This window comes from Staurois parvus, unplaced genomic scaffold, assembly GCF_062004578.1.
Source record: "Staurois parvus isolate SC_StPar_1 unplaced genomic scaffold, SC_StPar_1.0 ptg000049l, whole genome shotgun sequence".
Taxonomy (NCBI): domain Eukaryota; kingdom Metazoa; phylum Chordata; class Amphibia; order Anura; family Ranidae; genus Staurois; species Staurois parvus.
In genome coordinates this window covers 2,457,238-2,478,904 of record NW_028317845.1, presented here as the reverse complement: position 1 = coordinate 2,478,904, position 21,667 = coordinate 2,457,238, and the positions used below count along the sequence as shown (strand labels likewise).

Here is a 21,667-nt window from a genome sequence, read left to right as displayed (position 1 = left end):
CTATGATCACTAGTTGATGTGGAAAGATCTCAGTTATCTTACTAATAATAGTCTGTATTTAATGTAGAATACTGTTTGGTTTGCAAATTTTGAAAGATCTTCAAATAATTTTAGCAAGTGCAAGTCTTTTAGATTCTAATACAGGCATGAAGTGGTCCGAAAACACAACCTAAAATCTAGTTGAGTTAAAAAGTAACCTCCTGCTTTCCTGCTGTTGCAGACACAAATAACAAGGGGAGTGATGGAGGTGTGAAGGGGGCGAAGCAGATCATAGTACATGATGTGATTTCTCTGAAGATAACAACAACAAGTAAAGTAGAATATAGGTGAGTTAACAATATTGCTGACAGCTATAGGAACAATAGTCCCCTAATCAAGATATCACTTGAAGGAGATTTCCACAAGATGGTTAGAATTATCTTTTTTCTATAGCTGTAATGTCTGCTCAGGGCCAACTCTTGGCTGCAAAACATACTTCACAGCCGTCTGCCATTTTAGAAAAATACTACATTTAAAGATGGTCATGCACTACACTCTGATAGCACAATTGCCTTTAGTTCCACAAACAGTTATGCACTGTTAGCGATATAATGAAAACTGAAAATATTTTAGGTACCGTAGGTCTTCTCAGTATATAAATGCTGGTAAAGCTAATGCCGCCCAGATGTGCATCGTCATCTTTTGTGTAGCTGACCTATCAATTGGATCATTTAATTGATCAGATATCTGAAACAATTATTTGGTGTAACATAAACATCAAAATGTCCTGCATCAATCTAGTCACTTTATTGTCAAAAGTTTATTGAAAAACAAAACATGAAACAAAATGAATCTATAAGTTGCCCGACATACTATATGATTGCCTTAAAAAACATTCAAATCCACTGCTTCTGCCAGAGGATCTCTGGACATAGAGACAAACCTGTACAGTTTGTTTCTGAGCCTGGTGACCCAGGTAGGGCCCATTCTTTAAGATCCAGGTGCTGTCTGCTGAGGAATTATGCCTGCTAATTGTTCAAGCCTGAAAAAGAAAAGGCAGACAAGGATTTAATGTGAAGTTATGCTCACAAGAGAATTATTTCAACCTTTGATGCCACGGCAAGGCTTCTGGTTTCTTTCTGATGGATAGTTGCTGTATGCCACTACTGTGGCATTGTCCCACTGGGTTATAATCAGATGACAAACTAGTCCAGCATTTCAGGGACAATCAATTCTCCCAATGCTCCAAAAGGTTGATGAGATTTCTCAGAATCCAAGTCCCTTGCACTGACTAGGACACCTCGTCAGCCTGTAAGGAGGGCATCCATTGGGAGGATCTTTCAAATAATTGGAAGGAAGGATTTTCCCAACTCCAGAGCTGGATTCATGAGCTGGCAAGTGAGAAAAAACCTGGTTGCTCGATGACTGGCAAATAGTTTCTCCAGAGACAGATCCTTTTTGTCTCACAACAACAAATTGTTGAGTTATAGGGATCCTAAGGGGAACTGAGCTAACAAAATGGGCCTACTATCAGCCCCATAACACCCATGCAAAAATGTAGAGGAAGGTCAATTCTTGCACATAGGAGTCTGAGTCTAGTAGCAGAGACTTTAAAATGTTCCCTTGGGTTTCAGCAGTGTCTAGGATCAGGTACGAAATTGATGAGTCAGATCCAGCAATAAATTCTTAAGGTCCAGAATCGAACTAAACCTTTTTAGGGTTTGAACTATCCACGCCACATTGTCAACCAAGACATGTGCCGACTGCTCCCTCAACAGTAGGTCATCCAGATATCCACAATGGGGATCCCTTGGAAAAGTAACAAGGTAATGACAGGGTCTAGAATCTTGGTGAACACACAGGGTGCGAAGACACACTCAACAGTAGATCCACAAACTGAAAGTGTGTTAGAAGAAGAGGGACATGCAAATTTATATATTTGATGTCTGTTTTGCTTGGCCTACCAAGATTCTTTTGCAGTACAAGCCAAGGAAGCAATTAAAACTCTGTAGTATAATAATGTGCTTTACTTAACAGAAAAGCTGCACATACAACTGCAGGATACACAAATCATAGCATACAAAGTATAGCAAAATATGCCTACAACATGTATAAGCTGACTATCTTCCTAACAAATAAGCATGTACAATATGTATGCAATATGTATATTAAACAGCTACTCAACTTGGGCTTTCCATTGATGGAATATTCTTCAAGGTTCTTTACTCTGTGTCCAACTGCTTCTTCATCCATCTTCAGAACAAGTGTGTTCTTCTCTGTTTCCAAAACAACTCTCTTTTTGTCTCAGACCACATGGCTTCAAAGTCCTTTTTCCTCCTCCCACTTCTGGTACATAATTTCCTGTAAGGAGCTTCACAAACTAAGCCAACAGTTCATTAGCATATCAGTATGGAAGCCGTATCTTAAAAATACAACACATGGTCTTAAAATCTAAAAATTAACAAATATCTATGCATAAAATCACCCAACAAGATACATAGCAACACAATGTCTACAGAGACCAGAAAGTATCCCTGATGGAAGGAGGCTATGGCAGACCTGGTGGATTCCAAATGGAACTTTTGGGTCCAGATTTAGATCCTTCAGATCCAAATTGGGGGTACTGTGAAAATGTTGAAATAAAATCTCTGAAACCTTTCCAAAGCAGGAAATGGAGCAATAACCCCATGATCCAGAATACCTGCAAGGGCTGCATGGAGGTCTGCTATTCTCTATGCAGACAAAGGAAGGATGGAAGACATGAAACAGGTAGGACAACGAGAGCAAAACTCTAGTTTAGGCCCCTAGAGACCACTTCCCATACCCAGGCATCTGAGATGTTGTCTATCCAGACATCCACATACACTAACAGTTGTCTCCCCACTAAGGGAAGGGGGAGTGTCCCCCAGGTCTGAGGGATTTAGAGGCCCAAGATTTGTGGTTGAACTGAGCGCCATGCTTGGGTCTGGCCTTAAATGTAGAAGCTTGTGAGGAATAAAAGGATTGCTTCTTGGCTTTAGAGAGGATCGAATCTTCCCAGCTTTAGGCCTAGGCTTCTTCTGTTGGGTTACATGAGTGATCTTATCCCCAGTGGTATCCTTAATTAGGGTGTCCAATGCAGCTACAAAAAAAATTTGCCCTCAAAGGGCTTGCTCAGCAGACAGTTTTCATATGCTTGCTCTGTACACGAACAGTTCAATCAAAGAGATCTGCACATGTTCACTGATAGGATTCATATGGTAAGAAGAGAGATAACCACTAACCCATCTATGCAGGGAGTCCATGTAGATGGGATGAGTTTATTCCATTTCCCTAACATTTAACAGATTAACACTACTGCCATGGCAGGCGGTAATGCCAGGCCTGTCAGAGTAAGCAAGGAAAGCATAGACATACAGTCATGGCCGAAATTGTTGGCACCCTTGATATTTTTCCTGAAAATCAAGTATTTCACACAAAAAAGGTATTGCATTAACACATGTTTTGCTATACACATGTTTATTCCCTTTGTATGTATTGGAACAAATATAAAACAGAGGCAGAAAAGCAAATATGACATAATGTCACACAAAACCCCAAAAATGGGCTGGACAAAAGTATTGGCACCCTTAACTTAATATTTGGTTGCACACCCTTTGGAAAACATAACTGAAATCAGTCGCTTCCTATAACCATCAATAAGCTTCTGACACCTCTCACCCGGAATTTTGGACCACTCTTCCTTTGCAAACAGCTCCAGGTCTCTCTTATTGGAAGGACACCTTTTCCCAACAGCAATTTTAAGATCTCTCCACAGGTGTTCAATGGGATTTAGATCTGGGCTCATTGCTGGCCACTTCAGAACTCTCCAGCGCTTCTTTGCCATCCATTTCTGAGTGCTTTTTGACGTATGTTTGGGGTCATTGTCCTGCTGGAAGACCCAGGATCTTGGACGCAAACCCAGCTTTCTGACACTGGGCCCTACAGTGCGACCCAAAATCCTTTGGTAATCCTCAGATTTCATGATGCCTTGCACACAGTCAAGGCACCCAGTGCCAGAGGCAGCAAAACAACCCCAAAACATCATTGAACCTCCACCATATTTTACCGTAGGTACTGTGTTTTGTTCTTTGTAGGCCTCATTCCGTTTTCGGTAAACAGTAGAATGATGTGCTTTACCGAAAAGCTCTATCTTGGTCTCATCTGTCCACAAGACGTTTTCCCAGAAGGCTTTTGGCTTACTCAAGTACATTTTGGCAAACTGTAGTCTTGCTTTTTTATGTCTCTGTGTCAGCAGTGGGGTCCTCCTGGGTCTCCTGCCATAGCGTTTCATTTCATTTAAATGTCGACGGATAGTTCGCGCTGACACTGATGCTCCCTGAGCCTGCAGGACAGCTTGAATGTCTTTGGAACATGTTTGGGGCTGCTTATCCACCATCCGGACTATTCTGCGTTGCAATCTTTCATCAATTTTCCTCATCCGTCCACGACCAGGGAGATTAGCTACAGTGCCATGGGTTGCAAACTTCTTGATAATGTTGCGCACTGTGGACAAAGGCAAATCTAGTTCTCTGGAGATGGACTTGTAACCTTGAGATTGTTGATATTTTGCCACAATTTTGGTTCTCAGGTCCTCAGACAGTTCTCGTCTCCTCTTTCTGTTGTCCATGCTTAGTGTGGCACAGACAGACACACAATGCAAAGGTTAAGTGAACGTCTCTCCTTTTTATCTGCTTTCAGGTGTGATTTCTATATTGCCCACACCTGTTACTTGCCCCAGGTGAGTTTACAGGAGCATCACATGCTTGTAACATTCTTATTTATCCGCAGTTGTGAAAGGGTGCCAATACTTTTGTCCAGCCCATTTTTGGAGGTTTGTGTGACATTATGTCGAATTTGCTTTCTTTCCTCCCTTTTTTTGTTTTGTCCCAATACACACAAAGGGAATAAACATGTGTATAGCAAAACATGTGTTAATGCAATACGTTTCGTGAGAAATACATGATTTCCTGGAGAAATATCAAGGGTGCCAACAATTTCGGCCATGACTGTATATGGGATCTTTAAACACTGGTGCATCCTCCACAGGAATGGTCGGTGCTTTATTAAGACAGGACATTACTGCCAGATCAATTGTCAAAATAGCCTGCTACTTAAAAGTCACTTCAAACAGATACTGAGCTGCAAAATATTTGAGAGGTGTGATCAACTTATCAGGGGTTTTCCTATCTCCATAAAGGATGTCTGGAAGTACCACATCCATAAGAAAAGTTTTTGAAGCTTTACCTTCTCTAAGGGATCCCAGACTATCAACAGCACTAGTAGAAGCTGCTTTGCATCAAAAATAGCCAAAATGATCTCTCTAAGCCTGGGAGTAATTGCAGCTGCCTGGAAACATCATTCAGCAGTAATTTTTGAGGCTTTGTATCATATAGAGGTTACCCGTCTAATCAGTTGTTTCCTGGATCCTGATCCCTCGCAACTGCTACAGACACCCTCTTATTTTATCCTATGCTCTCTCACTCACATCTTCAATCTCTCCCTCTGTACTGGCACCTTTCCCTCCCCTCTAAAGCATGATCAGATCAGTCCCATACTTAAAAAGCCCTCACTGGACCCCACCACAACCTGAACAACTTAAAACCCATCTCCCTGCTCCCATTCACCGCTAAACTTTTAGAAAGCTTAGTCTTCAAACGTCTTAGCTCCTACCTCACTTAACACAGCCTTCTTAACCCCTTACAGTCTGGCTTTTGTTTGCAACACTCCACAGAAACTGCCCTACTAAAACTCACTAAAGATTTACTAACTGCTAAAACCAAAGGCCACTAATCCATACTCGTACTACTAGGCCTCTCTGCGGCTACTCATTCACTCCCTTGTTATCTCTCACCTTAATTATTGCAAACCCCTTCTCATAGGCCTACCTATCCATAGGTTATCTCTTCTTCAGCCTATCATAAATGCTGCTGTCAGACTCATCTACATTTAGGTTCACATCATTGTGTTCTGCGTGTAGGCTGCCCATTTATGTTGTTTATGTCAGTGAGTTTCCTTATACGCAGAAACGCAGGAAAAGCAGTCACTGACCCTTTTTTTAAATGGTGCCATACCGAGCTGCATAGTACTGAGGCACCATGCGGTTTGGCACTTGCAAAAATTCGCCTTGTTTGCCGGAGCAGAGGTGCCTTTAAGAATCAAACATGTGATTCGGACCTCTGCTGGAAGGAAATTTTACTGACTGGAACTTTGTGAATTTTAATTCAATACCCCTGATATAGAGCAAGCACACCACATAACCAAACTGCTTTAGCAATAAGTTTGTTTTAGGCATTATACAGGACATACAATCACCCAGCAGGTACAGATAACCAAGTATGTCATCTAAAATAAAGCATAATATAACAAAGATGTACATTCCATTATTGAAAAACCACAAAGAATATGCATTCATGTAGGTGCAATGAGCTACACTTAAAACATAAGAGCTGATGTTCCAAAATACATCCCGAAATACAGTACCCAGAATAGATGTAAAAAAAAAAGCTGAGCCAGACCATGGTGAAAAGAGAGAGGAGGAAGAAAAAAACAATGTTTCAGGGATCCAAAAAAACCCTTTCTCAAGAACCTCAAGGACCATACTCTACTGGTTTTTATTTTGGATAGGATAGGGTTGGAAAATCTGTGAGGTTCTTATTGTTTGGAACCACTGAGGAGATTTATCCTCACTCACTCTTCCTTTAACACATAGGCAAAAAGTGAGGGGAAAGGTTCTTCAATAGAGTACATCTTTTTCTTTTAAGGCCTCATTCATACAGGCATACTGATCCATAGACATGTGTGAAAGGCCAACTTTACCCATATAGGATACACAGGTGTCCATAGTGGTGTATTTAGGTTTTGTGCTGCCCTAGGCAACACAAAAATTGTCTGCCCCCACGGACACCGACCAATACCACTCCCACTTCCCCAGAAAGAGAAGTGCCTGACATTGATGGCACTGACCAACAACACCCCTGCTCCCCACCCGGGAGAGCCTTCCACTACCCCCCCCCCCCAGCGATAGAGAAAAAGACGCTCATCTTCACAGCTCCGGACATTCCCGGGAACGAGTCAGGCTCTACATACACCATCAAGCAGCTGCAGCCTTACTCAGATACCACCGGGTTCCCATGGCATGTGTGCTCCTTCTTTCATCCCTTCTTCTGGGGGGAGGTCCTGCCCCCCTGAAAACTGCCACCCTAGGCATGCGCCTTGTTTGCCTTGTGGTAAATACGCCCCTGCTTGTCCATGCAACTGCATACAGGCAGCCTGTTCAAATCAATGACAGACGGTTGCATGGATCTATCAGAACATCCCTGACTGTACATCCATGTAGGACTGATGCATTGATCAGAACAAACAGACTGTTTCCGTTCGTTGCATTGGTACCACATGGATGTACCGGGGATACTTTCCGAGATCTGTGTAGGTCGATTATGCGACACGTATGTCATTGATTTGAGAAGGTTGATTACATGCGGATGCACAGAACACTTGTGCATCCTGCGTGGCTGAAGATGGCCTTTCGCATGGGGGTATGGAGGTATGCACCCGTGTGAAGGAGACCTAAGAGTATATATGAAGATGCTAGAAGTACGAGACCCACAATTTAATGTTTCCACATGGCAAGTTAGTCGTTATTTATTACCCAGCTAAACCTGACATCTCAGATTAAACATTATACTTTTTCATCAGTTATTAAAAAGCAGATTCATATTCACATCATGCCATCAAACACAAACAAGTAGTAGTTTATTACTGATTAGCTGTTGGTTTCAAACAAAAAAAGGTTCAATCACCAGGAGAAAAACAGTTATAAACCTACTAAAGTTTCCCTTTAAAAAGCAGATTATATTTTTTATTAACTAAAATCATGTCACTGACAAGATATATTCCTTGATGACATACATCTGACAACATAAAAGCTGTTGTCTCACCTGAGGACAGGTGTAATGTCCTCCGTGTTGAAGATCACAGGTCAGACCCCTGTGACCTGGTGCTGGAGGGAGTGACATTGGGTGACAAATCGATAGAGAGGGAGGGTGGAAGAAAAAAAAACCTTTCAAATGTGAGCCAAGCTGCACATTTACAGAGACCAGGTAAAGGTTCACAGTTTGTCATCCCCTAGTATCTAGACAAAGGGTTAATTGAGATGCAAGGGACAATTAGAGGTATCTCCTATACTCTGTTGTGTGCGGCACAGCGGTCAGCATCTGTCAGGATGTCCTCGCATTCAACTATACCTCCATCCCCAGCCCTCCTGCAGCCTTTACAGGTGCCCCAACGTCTAATGTTGGGCCCTGGGCCCTCCAATGTACCTCCCCGGATACAGACAGCTGGGGGTCTGCATGTCATTGGTCATATGCACCCTGAATCTTTCCAGGTAAGTCTGTAACCTAATAAGGGTTTCCCCTGAAATAAAAAAAATATTGGGGAAATATAAATATATAACACTATAAATGTATTTTGCACATAATTAATTGCATAAATTGAAACTAGGTTTGTATTTATTTAAACATTTGCTTTTACTGTAAATTATATTCTATTATCTGGAAAGAATCACAGTGCTGTATACAGATTGAAGCAACGCATAAACAACTATTAACATTAATTTATTTAATTCATGATGCCACAGCAAAGTAAAAAGTTCATCTGTTATATAAATCTTTGAAACTTTTCTCAGAAAGCTGTGTACTTATGAACTGCTGCATGTTCCAGCACCTTTTACTTGTGGACAGATCCATCAAGATGTTATTAATATGCTCAGTCTTGTTATACTAATATCATATTTATCCTCATTATTATAAATCATGAAATCACCTACAGTATTTAATGGATGGGGGTCTGCTGATATATAAAGTGTGACTATGGGCAAAATCTAAAATGACACATCCCAGTACACTCTATCACTAGTGTTAACACAGCAGTTTTTGTTTTTCTGAGTCCATCTGCAACTTAGTTTTATTTTGTTGTTGATCCAACCAGTAGATCCATTTTTTCCACTTCCTGTAATAATGTGACAATGCTGTCCATTATGTAGTGAAATCACACAGCAGTGTTGTCTCCTTGTGGACAGGGTAACCTTAGAAGAACTTGGAGCTTTAACTGGACTTTAAGCCGGGGTTCACACTGGTGCCACTTGTCATGAGGTTTGACAGTTCCAAATGCATGACAAATTGCACCCTATTTGTGCCTATGGAACTGTTCAAAATGGTGAAACTCCGACTTTAGGGTTTACTTTAAGGTTCCTGGACTATTTTTTTGCGATTTCATGTGTGACTTGAATAGACATCTGTTCATGAAATCGCAAAGATGTCAGGCAAGTTGCACATGAAATCGCACTGACCTGCCACCTTGAAATCGCGTTACATCAAGCAAAGTAGCACAATTTCAAAGTCGCATTCAATGTGAACCAGGGCTAAAAGATCATTTATAGGCCGACTCCAGCAAACACTTTTTACAACATTTTGTTTCTGTTGGAAAAAAGGTTCAAATTGGTGCAACTCCGACTTTACGGTTTACTTTAAGGTTCCTGGATAATTTTTTTTGCGATTTCATGTGTGACTTGAATAGACATCTGTTCATGAAATCACACAGATGTGAGGCAAGTCGCACATGAAATCACACTGACCTGCCGCCTTGAAATCATGCTACATCAAGCAAAGTAGCTCGATTTCAAAGTCGCATTCAATGTGAACCAGGGCTAAAAGATCATTTATAGGACTACTTCAGCAAACACGTTTTACGACATTTTATTTCTGTTGGAAAAAAGGTTTAAATTGGTTCAACTCTGACTTTACGGTTTACTTTAAGGTTCCTGGACTATTTTTTTGCGATTTCATGTGTGACTTGAATAGACATCTGTTCATGAAATCGCACATATGTCAGGCAAGTCGCACATGAAATCACACTCACCTGCCGCCTTGAAATCGCACTACATCAAGCGAAGTAGCGCAATTTCAAAGTCGCATTTAATGTGAACCAGGGCTAAAAGATCATTTATAGGACTACTTCAGCAAACACTTTTTACAACATTTTGTTTCTGTTGGAAAAAAGGTTTACACTGTAGAAATATAAGTTGACTGTTGAAAGCTCCCTGTCATTGTTATATGGTTTGTCCCAGCCTCTGTATAAGACACCTATGCTGACCTTTATTGGTCTATTAAAAGGTGTGGGAAAACAGGTAACAAAGGTAATAGGTAACAAAACTATGTAAGGAAAAATCACATTGTTGTATTAATGCCATTGACAGGCTGCGTCATTTATGTAACATCATTTTGGCCACAGTTCCATTTTAAAATATAAATTCACCTCTGTTAAAAAATAATAATAAATGCACATCTTTTTGCAGGTAAAAAATGTGCATTTATTTATTTTTTTCACTAGGAGCCTAGAAAGCATTGCATCTGTGCATCTCCTGCAAACCTGTCCTTATATCTGTGTGCTGGTACCTCATACGGGTAGGCAGATATACACAGACAGGAAGAGAGAATGAACTACCACAGCACTCAACAGCACCATGGTAGTTCATTGAGAACTACAGTCCAAAAGCCGCAAAGGCTGTTGGGATTTGTAGTTTTTCATTCACAGAATTCTGTGAATGAATGACGCGGCCGGGTAGGCAGAGCATCGAATGGTCGCGTCCTTTTTGAATTGTGACAGCAGACATGAGGAGAAGATCCCCGATCTGCTAACACAGCGGGGACTTGGGGGAAATGAGGGCATGTTACATGTTACACCATGAATATGGGCGTAACATACAATCAGGGGCGGACTGACCATTTGGAAACTCGGGCACTGCCCAAGGGCCTGGGATCAGTAGGGGACACATGAGATGCCCCTGGTACCTTTTTCATAGGCTTTTTTGAGTTTGGGCAAGGACACAGGGGCCCCATGATCCCCTATTGCCCAGGGGCCCCATGAGTTGTCAGTCCGCCCCTGCATACAATATGTTAAAAATTGTGAACTTATCCTTTAAACTCTAATCATAAATGTGAGAGGGAGACTTGCTGAAAGTATACCCGACTTATGAAGACTACCACTGTTGATATCCTTCTGAAAATGCTAGATGCTTGGCTGTTATGCTGACCCTCTGTTTTCAGTATTGTCCAGGTTACTGACAGGGAACAAGTATGCAGATCAGAAAAGTCAGAGAAAAGTCGGATTTCCTTATCTAACTCACAATATTGAAGAATGAAGGTCAGCATGACAGTCAGACACTTCAGTTTTAGATAGATGAGTCAGCAATTATTATTTTCCTTTAAAAACAATGCAAAAAGCAAAAATACGAAGTAATCCCTATCTTCCCACCACAATCCAGCGCTGAGCAGTAAACAGTAAACAAAGTGAAAACTAACCACTTGCCCTACAGAGGATTTACCCCCAGACCAGGCCATTTTTTTTGTACATTACTTTAACGGTCATACAACACTGCACCCAAATTCAATTTATGTCCTTTTTTCCCACAAATGGACCTTTCTTTTGGTAGTATTTGATACCTGTGCGTTTTTAATTTTTTGCGCTATAAACAAAAAATTACCAACAATTTTGAGAAAAAAAAACAATATTTTTTACTTTTTCCTATTAAACATGTCCAGTAAAAACATTTAAAAAAAAATAATTTTGTCATAAATTTCAGCCAAAATGTATTCTGCTACATGTCTTTGCTAAAAAAAAATCCTAAAACATGTAAATTAATTGCTTAACGTGAAAGTTATAGCGTCTACAAATGGTGGTATATATACTGGAAGTTTTTTTTATATTAGTAATGGTGGTGATCAGCGACTTATAGCGGGAGTGCGGCGGGCATTCTGACACTGGAGGGGAACTGACTAACTGCCACTGACATCCCCAGTGACACTAATACAGTGATCAGTGCTAATAAAAAGCACTGACACTGTACTAATGGCACTGGGCAGGAAGGGGTTAACATTTTGGGCAATCAAAGGGTTAACTGTGTGCTGTGTGTGTGTTTCACTGTGTCAGCACATTACGTTCTATGCAGAGCAATACAAAGCAATGTGCAGGAGATGACAGGGGAGAGATATGTATTGTTTACATACTGTACAGGTCTCCCCCGTCAGTGATACTCGGCGATCACCGGGTGCCGGCTGGGAATCGCCGGCCGGGACCTGGTGATCTATAGCAGAGGCCGCCAATGCCGGCGTGGGTAGGGCGCATGCCCCCTACCCGGAACTGCATAATCAAGTATATATACGTGATTTTGCACCGCCCTGTAGCAGTATTTCTGCTATAGGGCAGCAGGAAAGCATCTAACTTATTTGTTGGTTTATGTCGCTGAGCACCCCAGTTCCTTATCTTGTATTACAAATTCTGGTCGGTTAAATTAAAATAAGCCATAAACATGCAAATCTACAATATGGAAATATTGTGCTGCCTATGTCCACAATGTTTTATACAATATTCAAGGATCTCTTATAAATAGGGTTAAAGATGAAAGATAAGTAGAAAGTGGTATAGGGGGAACATTTTGTATCATAAAATTAAAGTGGATTTTGTACTACATGCAAGGTCCATATTTTAAGTTCCCTACACTTCCCCCTAGCTAAAAACCAGAAAACTCATTTAAAAACACCTGTAGGTAAAAAAAGATTTTATACTCACCTTTCCTTTGGCTTCTATGGTGAATAGGGTGATGTCATCCTCCTGCTGTCAAGATCCCAGGGATGGTGAAACCAGTGTGAGAGCATTTTCTCTACAAGATCTCACCAGAAGGAGGATGATGTTACCTCACCCTAACACCACAGACAGAAGCAGAGGAAAAGGTAAGTATATTATTTAAAATCCCCCCTCCCATCCCGCATACACACTGCATTTTAGAGAGGGGCATTTTGAATGCAAGATCAGCTTTTAGCAAAGGCCAGAATAGCTTTATTTGAAAAAACAGTTTGAAATTTGTCTGTAGACTGCCACACCAATAACTGGCCACACATTTCAGAGGGCAATTATTGACTACTATCTGTTGAAAACGAAGTTTACAACTGATTAGTTTTACACGGAGCATGCCGGAAAATGCAAAATATGAATAACATAGTGGCTAAGTAGATATGACTCTCCTTGCAGAACTAATACCTAGTTTAAAATTGCAACGAGGTCGCAGTCCAGGTTTTTTATGTTTGCCCAGGTTGTTTAAGTTTTCTCGGGGTTCCCCCCTTAAAAACCAGAAACATACTTGTAGGTTAAAAGGTATCTTAATATTGTGCCCTTGATGTGTTTTTGATTGTGGTAGGAATATTAGATTGCAAGCTTCTTTAGAAGAAGGGGTATAAACGGTTCTGTAGACCCTACAAGTGGTCTCAGTGGATGGTTCTGTTGACATTAAAAGTGTTGTGAGTAGTTCCAGGAGTGCAACGTATTGTGTAGATGGTTAAGTGGGCTTGATAAGTTGTGCAAGTAGATCTGTAAACTATACAAGTGGTGCAAATGTTTCTGTGGGCTCTACAAGTGGTGTGAATGGTTCTGTAAACTCTGCAAGGGGGTGAATAATTCTGTGGAATCAGTTGTTGTGTATGTGATTTTGTGAGCTTCTATAAAGCATTTCATTATGCATAAGAACAATATGTGAACATGTATGTGAAATAAACATAAATAAAGAGATGAGTATCATGTGTGAAGAGGTTTCATATCCAATTATAAAACTAATAATAATTAGCCATAATTGAAGTGATGGTAAGCTGGACTTATGATTGCCTTTAGGTGAATTTAAAGTGATTCGCCATCTAGCAGCCTTTACTATATTCAGATACAGTGCTTGATTGTGAGATTAGTGTACAAACTGCAGAGAAATACACATAGCTAAAAGTGCTCATAGATATGAGATGAAAGTTGCCAAATTAGGACTAGTTGTTCAGATATGGAGAAAATCCTCATGTCTATGAGCACCAGCAGACTGCAAAAGGCACTTGTAGCTCACAATTCATGGAGTAACAAGCTATTGGCTTGTTGAATATCTTGGGATGTTTTCTATTATTTCTCACAAAGGTAAGACCAAAGCTGATGGCATCTGGCTACTCGTACCCTTGGATTATCTGAACATGTATAATGTGGGGCACTGGCTTGCAGGATTGTGAACAGTGTATATGTGTTACCTAGGTTTCTCAAATAAACATGGTGAGGGGTTCCAGGGTTTATGACTGATGTGGAGAAAACAAACTTTTTGCTTCCTCAGAATTGTACTAAGTTACTATCTGCATCCTAGAGCCTAGAGGCTTTGTAGAGTTTTGGGTGAGAGAAAGCCTCCAGTCCTAGGTCCATCACTTGCCTGTTAGCCAGACCTCATTAGTCTCAGCAGTCCACAGGCCTTGATATATTTGAATTAATTGAAGCTTAGGGGTCTCTTTCTTTCTCTCTAGGTCTCTTGGTAGTATTAGCCTGCTCCTGGGTAAAAAGGCTGAGTGTTGATAGAACACTAAAGAAGTACATGCAATGCCTGTTTGTATTGGGGAACCCAACAGGGAGCACTCTGTTAATCATGAACTAATCTAAGTTTAGTTAGTCGCTTAGACAAGCAGATGTTTTGTTTGTTTTAAGCTATGGCCTGGTTGTAGAAATCTCTTCTGCAGTCAAACTGTGTTTGTTTGCTGCCTTGCTGAATAAAATGCAGGACAAAGTTTGTTGGACTGTTCCTAGGCATCCCTGTATCATGCATAGTTTATCACTTCCACTACCAGTTAAGCCTGTCCCCTTTACAATATTCATAGTCAGTCCTTTGAAAGAAAGATCTCTAAATTGTACCTGCATATCAGCCTGCCTATGATATCTATGGCTGGTTTATAGTTACATAGTTAGTCTGGCTGAAAAAAGACAAAAGTCCATCCAGTTCAATCATAACAAAAAAAAGTTATAATCCTACATCCACAGTTGATCCAGAGGAAGGCAAAAAACCCAGCAAAGCATGACCCAATTTGTTGCTGCAGGGGGAAAAACTCCTTCCTGATCCCCCAAGAGGCAATTGGATATTCCCTGGATCAACTTTACCTATAAATGTTAGTATCCAGTTATATTCTGTGTATCCAAAAAAGAATCCAGGCCTTTTTACAGCAATCCACTGAGCTGGCCAGAACCAACTCTTGATGGAGTCTATTCCACATTTTCACCTCTCTTATTGTGAAGAAACCTTTCCGTGTTTGGAGATTACATTTCTTTTCCTCCAGACGTAAAGAGTGTTCCCTCGTCCTTTGTGATGACCTCAGGGTGAATAACTCTACACCGAGTTCACTATATGAACCACTGATGTATTTATACATGTTGATCATATCCCCCCTTAATCTCCTCTTCTCAAGAGAGAATAAATTCAGTTCCTCTAATCTTCCCTCATAGCGGAGCTCCTCCATGCCTCCTATCAGTTTGGATGCCCTTCTCTGTACTTTCTCCAGTTCCCCAATGTTCTTGTTGTGAATTGGTTATTTTGTAAAGGGCCTACATGATCGCTTGGGTTTAAACAATAAGAACCAGTGATAGTTGTGCTTAAAAATAAGGGTCCCAACACTGAACCCTGGGATACACCTCTGACAACCCTAGACCATTCAGAGTATGAATCATTAACCACTACTCTATGAATACAATATTTTAGCCAGTTTTCCATCCATTTACATACAGATTTTTCCAAGCCTGTAGACACTACCTTACACATTAGCTGTGTGGGGAACTTTGTCAAACGCTTTTGCAAAATCCAAGTATACCACGTCCACCGCCATCCCTCTGTCCAAGGTTTTGCTCACCCCCTCATAAAAAGAAATCAGATTTGTTTGACAACTTCTGTCTTTCATGAATCCATGCTGTCTGTTGCTTAAAATATTTTTTTCCAGCAAGGACTTATCTATGTGGTCTTTTATTAAACTCTCCAGTATCTTCCCAACTATAGAAGTTAAACTAACAGGTCTGTAATTACTTGGTAAAGATTTTGACCCCTTTTTAAATATTGGCACCACATTGGCCTTACGGCAATCCAGTGGTACTATGCCAGTCATTAAAGAGTCCCTAAAATTTAGAAACAATGGCTTTGAAATGACAGAGTTCAATTCTTTAAGGACCTGTGGGTGTATGCCATCCGGTCCAGGTGCTTTATTCACCTTTATTCTGTCCAAATATTTTTGGATCATATCAATTGTGAGCCAATGTGGATCATCTGGAGCTGTGTCAATACCATGCCCATTATGGACAAGAGCTCCCCCTGCTCCTTTGTATACACAGAGCTGAATAAGGTATTTAATAAATTTGCCTTCTCTTTGTCCCCAGTCACCCACTCTAGATTATTTTGTAAAGGGCCTACATGATGGCTTGGGTTTAAACAATAAGAACCAGTGATAGTTGTGCTTAAATGACAGATAACATTAATCAGAAAGGTACAGAGTGGTTCATATTGGCACAGCAGTGGCTGACATATTTAATACTCTTAAGCCTAATACACATGAGCCGAATGTCGGGTGACATCGACCGGTCCAGTAGAAACCAGTTGATATTCAGCCCGTGTGTAGGGCAGCCAGTTCGACAGAAGCTGGCCATTCTGCCGGCTTCTGTTGAAGGGGCATGACCTGAAAAAGATCTGCCAATCGGCTCCCGATCAGCACTCTCAGCTAATGGAGTATTCTGGCGGGGGGGGGGGCTGTCCCCCTGTCAGAACACGATAGCACAGCTGTCAGTTTTTTTTCTGTTCAGCCTGCTGGGTTGAACAAAAAAAAACTAGAAGTGTGTACGAAGCTTAACTAACTACTGAGAAGCAGGAAACGATTTTTAATTAATTGATTAAACTAGAATCTAAATACATTGTGTATTTACATTGTACAGTCTATGTGTCCCGCCAGCTACCAGTTGTTAATAGAAACCAAGAGCTGTCTTGGGTGCTGAGAGCACACAGTGAGCGTGCTTCTAGTACAGAAATATCAGCCACCCACTGAAGCATATGTGCAGCGTATTGGAGTTAAAGCACACCCTTTTGCTGTCGCACAAATGTGTCATGCAGGTTAATAAAGGTAATCCTGAGAATCCTATACTAACAATACTTCCATTAAAATCTAATACTTTTTGTAATTTCTGAAATTTCGCATTTAGTTGTTTTTACTCTGTAGCCTATGTATGAACTACTCATATGTTTAAAAGTTGTTTTGCTACTTAATACGTAGGGCATGTGTCAGGTTCATTCCATGTGCAAATGGCATAGTTTTTAACTGCTTCTAGAATTATTCAGGGTTCAATGACTGGTACATTTGATCTCCAATTGATCTCCTCCCACCCTGCATTTGAGATCCTTGTAACCCGCATCTCTTACATGCTCATTAAAGCGGAACTTTATAGCCCTTTTTTGGATGGGTTAGGACATAACTTCCATCTTCGAGCAGCTCGGGGGGAATACTGGAAGCTACTCTCAGCTCTCTCCCCGGTGGAATTTCTACTGGGCGTTCACCAGTATGATGCACCACTCCATACTGATAGCTTCATTATCTTCTTTCTGACAAGACATATGGTAGTCAGCAACCACCTGATTGTGATTATAATATAGCTCAAAGTGATCGGACCATACCTGTATGTAGTCCAGCGCAGGAGCGGACTGACCATTCGGGCATTCGGGCAGTGCCGAGGGCCCAGGTCAGTAGGGGGCCCCATGAAATGCCCCTGGTACCTTTTTATAGGCTTTTTTGGGTGTGCTTTGAGTGTGGGCAAGGACACAGGGGTACCATGATCCCCTATTGTCCGGGGGCCCCATGAGTTGTCTGTCCGCCTCTGGTCTAGTGCCTTTACTCTCTCATTAGTGTATCAATACTGATGGATTAGTTCTGCAGCTGGGGGCCCCTTTCAGTAACATGCTGTCATTGGCCTGCTCCTGAACAGGACAACTCCCTTATACATTGTAGAGTGTGCTCTTTCCAGGCTTCAAATTTTCTTCTCCTCGTGGCACAGGAACATTATCATATAACACTTTTATGTTCCTGTAATGTGCTGCCTGTAAACCCTGTGCTACCATTTCAGCATGTTTGGCTAAAGTACAACTTGCATTGTCCGTAGGATGTTCGCTATCATTCTGTGAGAATAGCTAGCTGGTACGGGTTCTTTTTTAACATTACCAGTAGGAACGTATAGGGTAAGTCTACCATGCATCTAGGAGCATATTACAACCTTTAGGAGCAGGTTGAGGACACCGTTCTGGGTTACATTGCTCCATCATGCTACTGTTAATCCCACTTCTATCTCAGCAGTGCCTTCAAATGTAGCCCTCTTTGGGGATGGGAGGGAGGGTAAGAGAAATGGCCCTCGACCAAACAGGATATTGCACTAAACCTATAGGTAAAATAAAGGAACCAGAACCTTCGTTAAATGAAACAGTGGGTTTAATAATGCATTTAGCAGTACCTCAAGATGAATGTTTCAGCAAAGTCCAGTTGCAGGACCCCTGAGGATGATACAATGTCTGTCTTTGTGTCGAAGACCAGAAGGCAAGATCAATGGTCAAGGGGGATGGAGCTTCTCATTGGCAGGAACTGTGATGTGGCACTGGAACTCAGAGTTCTATCTACTTTAGGCTTTATTCCCTCCCTAACAAATTCTAATCTGACATGCGACTGCATCTTTAAGCTGATGATACCAACATGGCCTTCAGAAGCAATAGCTTGACTTTAGTCTATGCTGGTTATCGAGCCCTAAACTGAAACTAGCTATAGAATCCCAGACCAGAAGGAAGAGGATTAACTAAAATAACAGGAACTGCATATAAACTATATTGCAATAAGCAGGTTCACCTACAAATATACTGGAAGATGACCACTACACATACAGTAACACAGACCTCTGACACTGTGCATATGAAATAATAACAAAGACAGGGCAGAAATACTCAGACTGTCACAAGGATTTAGATATACATTTATCAACTGCTGTTAAACTATAAGATCATAAGAACACTTGTAGTCCCTACTGACTTGGATTTAGCAGGATTCACAGGACACATGTGGCTGACACTTTATCTGTCTCTCTCCACTTCATCCTTCAGGGTCTCACAGCTCAGCCACCTAGGGCAGGACATGATAAATACATAATTATACATAAAACCGCTATAATAGCAGCTAACAGTAGTAGCCATAGACCCCTACACTATTTTAATCCTTAGATGCTAGCCTTTGCAAATAGATAGGAAGGTATATTGTATTTACTTGTTTTAAACTATCTTTATTATATTTCTTCATCTGTTTCCTAGTTTCTGGTCCAGGCCAAATTATGTAAAATATCCCAGGAGTCTCCTTGGGTCTTTCTGTTCATGTGGAAGAGGGGAGGTAGGGCTTTCTCAGCCTGCATGCCTGTGCTAAGGGCAGATGATTCCAGAAAGTAAATGCTACATGAATCATCTGCCCTTACTCAAGATGACTGTGTCTAGAAAACCTAGGTGGTTGTTTTTAAAAGCGATTTCTCATAAAAATAAAGCAGGGAAACATGGATGAGTTGCCTTTGATGAAGTCAATAGCATTTTTGGTTTGTGGTGCTTAGATGCAGTTAAGTTCTGCTTTAACTTATAGGGATAGAAGCAGTTCTGACATGAAAAAAGTCCCATCCCCGCAGGCACTAATGGTGGCTTGCACATAATCACTCAGAAAAATTGAGCTGGTTTACCTTAATCTGGAAGTCACATTTACTTCTGTTATTACACAAGCTGAATAATAGCTGAAGAGCACATACTGAATATAGTGCAAGTGCCTGAAAATATTTAACACACAGACATTGAGATCACAAATGAATGAAAAAGGTTGCACTTCACTTGATAAATTAATCTTTCCATTGCACTGCAATGTGTGTAATTCTCTTTTATTTTCCTTGAACAAATCTGCTGTGTAATAGCTCACAATGAGATTGCTGATGAAAGAATCTTCTGTGGCCTGAATAGAAGGTACGTTGATGCCAGATGATTCAGGAAAGCCTCTCCATAGATGCCATGGCAGGCTACGGTATCATTCCTGGAGATATGGAGGAAGCATTCCCGTGCTTGCAGTGCTGAGTCTGTGTGTAAGATGCAATCTTAGATCTAATAACAGGATAAGGGTCACTAGGCAGCTCTTGTTTTTTTTTTTTTTTTTACTTGGCAGCTCTTGTTAATGAAGACACTATATAACGGGCAGAGAATATTTGTTACCTACACTCACCAGAAACTGATTGGCATAGAAGGATGTCTTCACTGCTGTCTGTTAGTGTCCCTGAATCCCTTCTACTTCCTATACATGTTCCTCAGAGGCTTATGTTGGGGCCTGGCCCTTCCAATTTGTATCCTCGTGTCCAGGCAGCAGGAGCATTACCAGTGTTGAATCCAATACATCCTGAGATATTCCAGGTAAGGAATAAACATCTAAAATATGACACAGGCTTGTCGATTGTGATTTGGTGCTTAGATAGAGAGTATGAATAACTTACTTTTACATACTTTTGCTGTGGCTACCTCTGTGTGGTCCTGACTTTTGTGTGTGTCCTATGGCGAGATTTCCCTTCACTTCCTGTCCATGAGATAGGTATTACACAGCATGGTAGGTAAATAGGAAATCTAGAAAACTATGAAACAATCAGTATTCAAAACCTGCACTTTTTTTATTTTATATGCTGTTTTGAAGGTTATTGGTTCCTTTTTATGGTACATTTAGCTGCTATATTATTGTCAAGCGCTCTCGCTGAGCACCACTTTTTATAAGTATTCAAAACCTAACAGAGATTCTATTCCTTCCCCATTCCAGCCATATTAGTCTGAGATCAGACTGCACTTTGCTTTTATTTATTTATACACATTAATACGAAATCATGGAGATCTGACATTATGAGGTTGAACTAGGCTCCAATGCATCCTCAAAATGGATTATGCCTTCCCCTACATATCCTACATACAGCATTTCATATTAATTCTTTCATTGTTTGTGTTATCCACCACCTATTAAACTTATCATGCCCCCTCCCATTCTGGGTCAGCATCTGATGCCAGCTCTAAATGCATAGAAAACACATGATAAATACATGGCAAAAACAGGGTAACAATATAATTTAGGCAAAAGCATTTAAAAGATAATCAAAATGCTTGTGGATACTAGACCTAAATCTAACTGGAAGCTGTAAGGCAATTAAGGCAGCTGTTATTTAATGTACTTTTGCAAATACCAAAAAGACAAAGAAAAGAGTCATTTTGGGGGCCATACATAATAACCTTTTGCAAATAACCTGAATATGATTACGAAGCTTGGTTCCTGTGTCTACAATTCTGCCCAAAAACCTTACAAAGCAATCATGTGTATTTGACTAATGGGGATAATAATTTATGTGTATAGATTTTGTAGTTAAGTGTTACCATCCAATTTGCAGTAATCTATTGGGCTATTGCTTTATTAAGCAATAACACACAAACTGTACACAACAATCTATAACAGCATGTATCCACACAGGACAAAATTACATGATGACACAGATAGCTTTCATTTGGTTTTATAAAACAGGTAACCGAAATAAAAACCTGGACACTGCACAGCCAAGGAACATCTTGAAAATAACTAAGTAAATGACCAGAGAATGATGGGAAGATTCTGGGATCTTAGAGAATAGCTGAGCACAAAAAGCTGTTATTATATTGTCTTGCAACCACTACCTAACAATTAGAACAAATGATCTAATTCAAATGTTTACCCTGACAGTG

The 21,667-nt window shown here is 40.7% G+C and overlaps 1 protein-coding gene across 1 annotated transcript in view; it reads left to right on the top strand.

Annotated features, from left to right (window-relative positions):
* The first annotated feature begins 8,084 nt into the window (after positions 1 to 8,084).
* AGXT (alanine--glyoxylate aminotransferase) overlaps positions 8,085 to 21,667 on the top strand; it is a 48,353-nt gene continuing 34,770 nt past the window's right edge. The window contains exon 1 of the mRNA XM_089665877.1: positions 8,085 to 8,383. Within this exon, the coding sequence (XP_089522003.1) occupies positions 8,153 to 8,383 (231 nt within the window). The 5' untranslated portion in view covers positions 8,085 to 8,152. The remainder of the gene's footprint in view (positions 8,384 to 21,667) is intronic.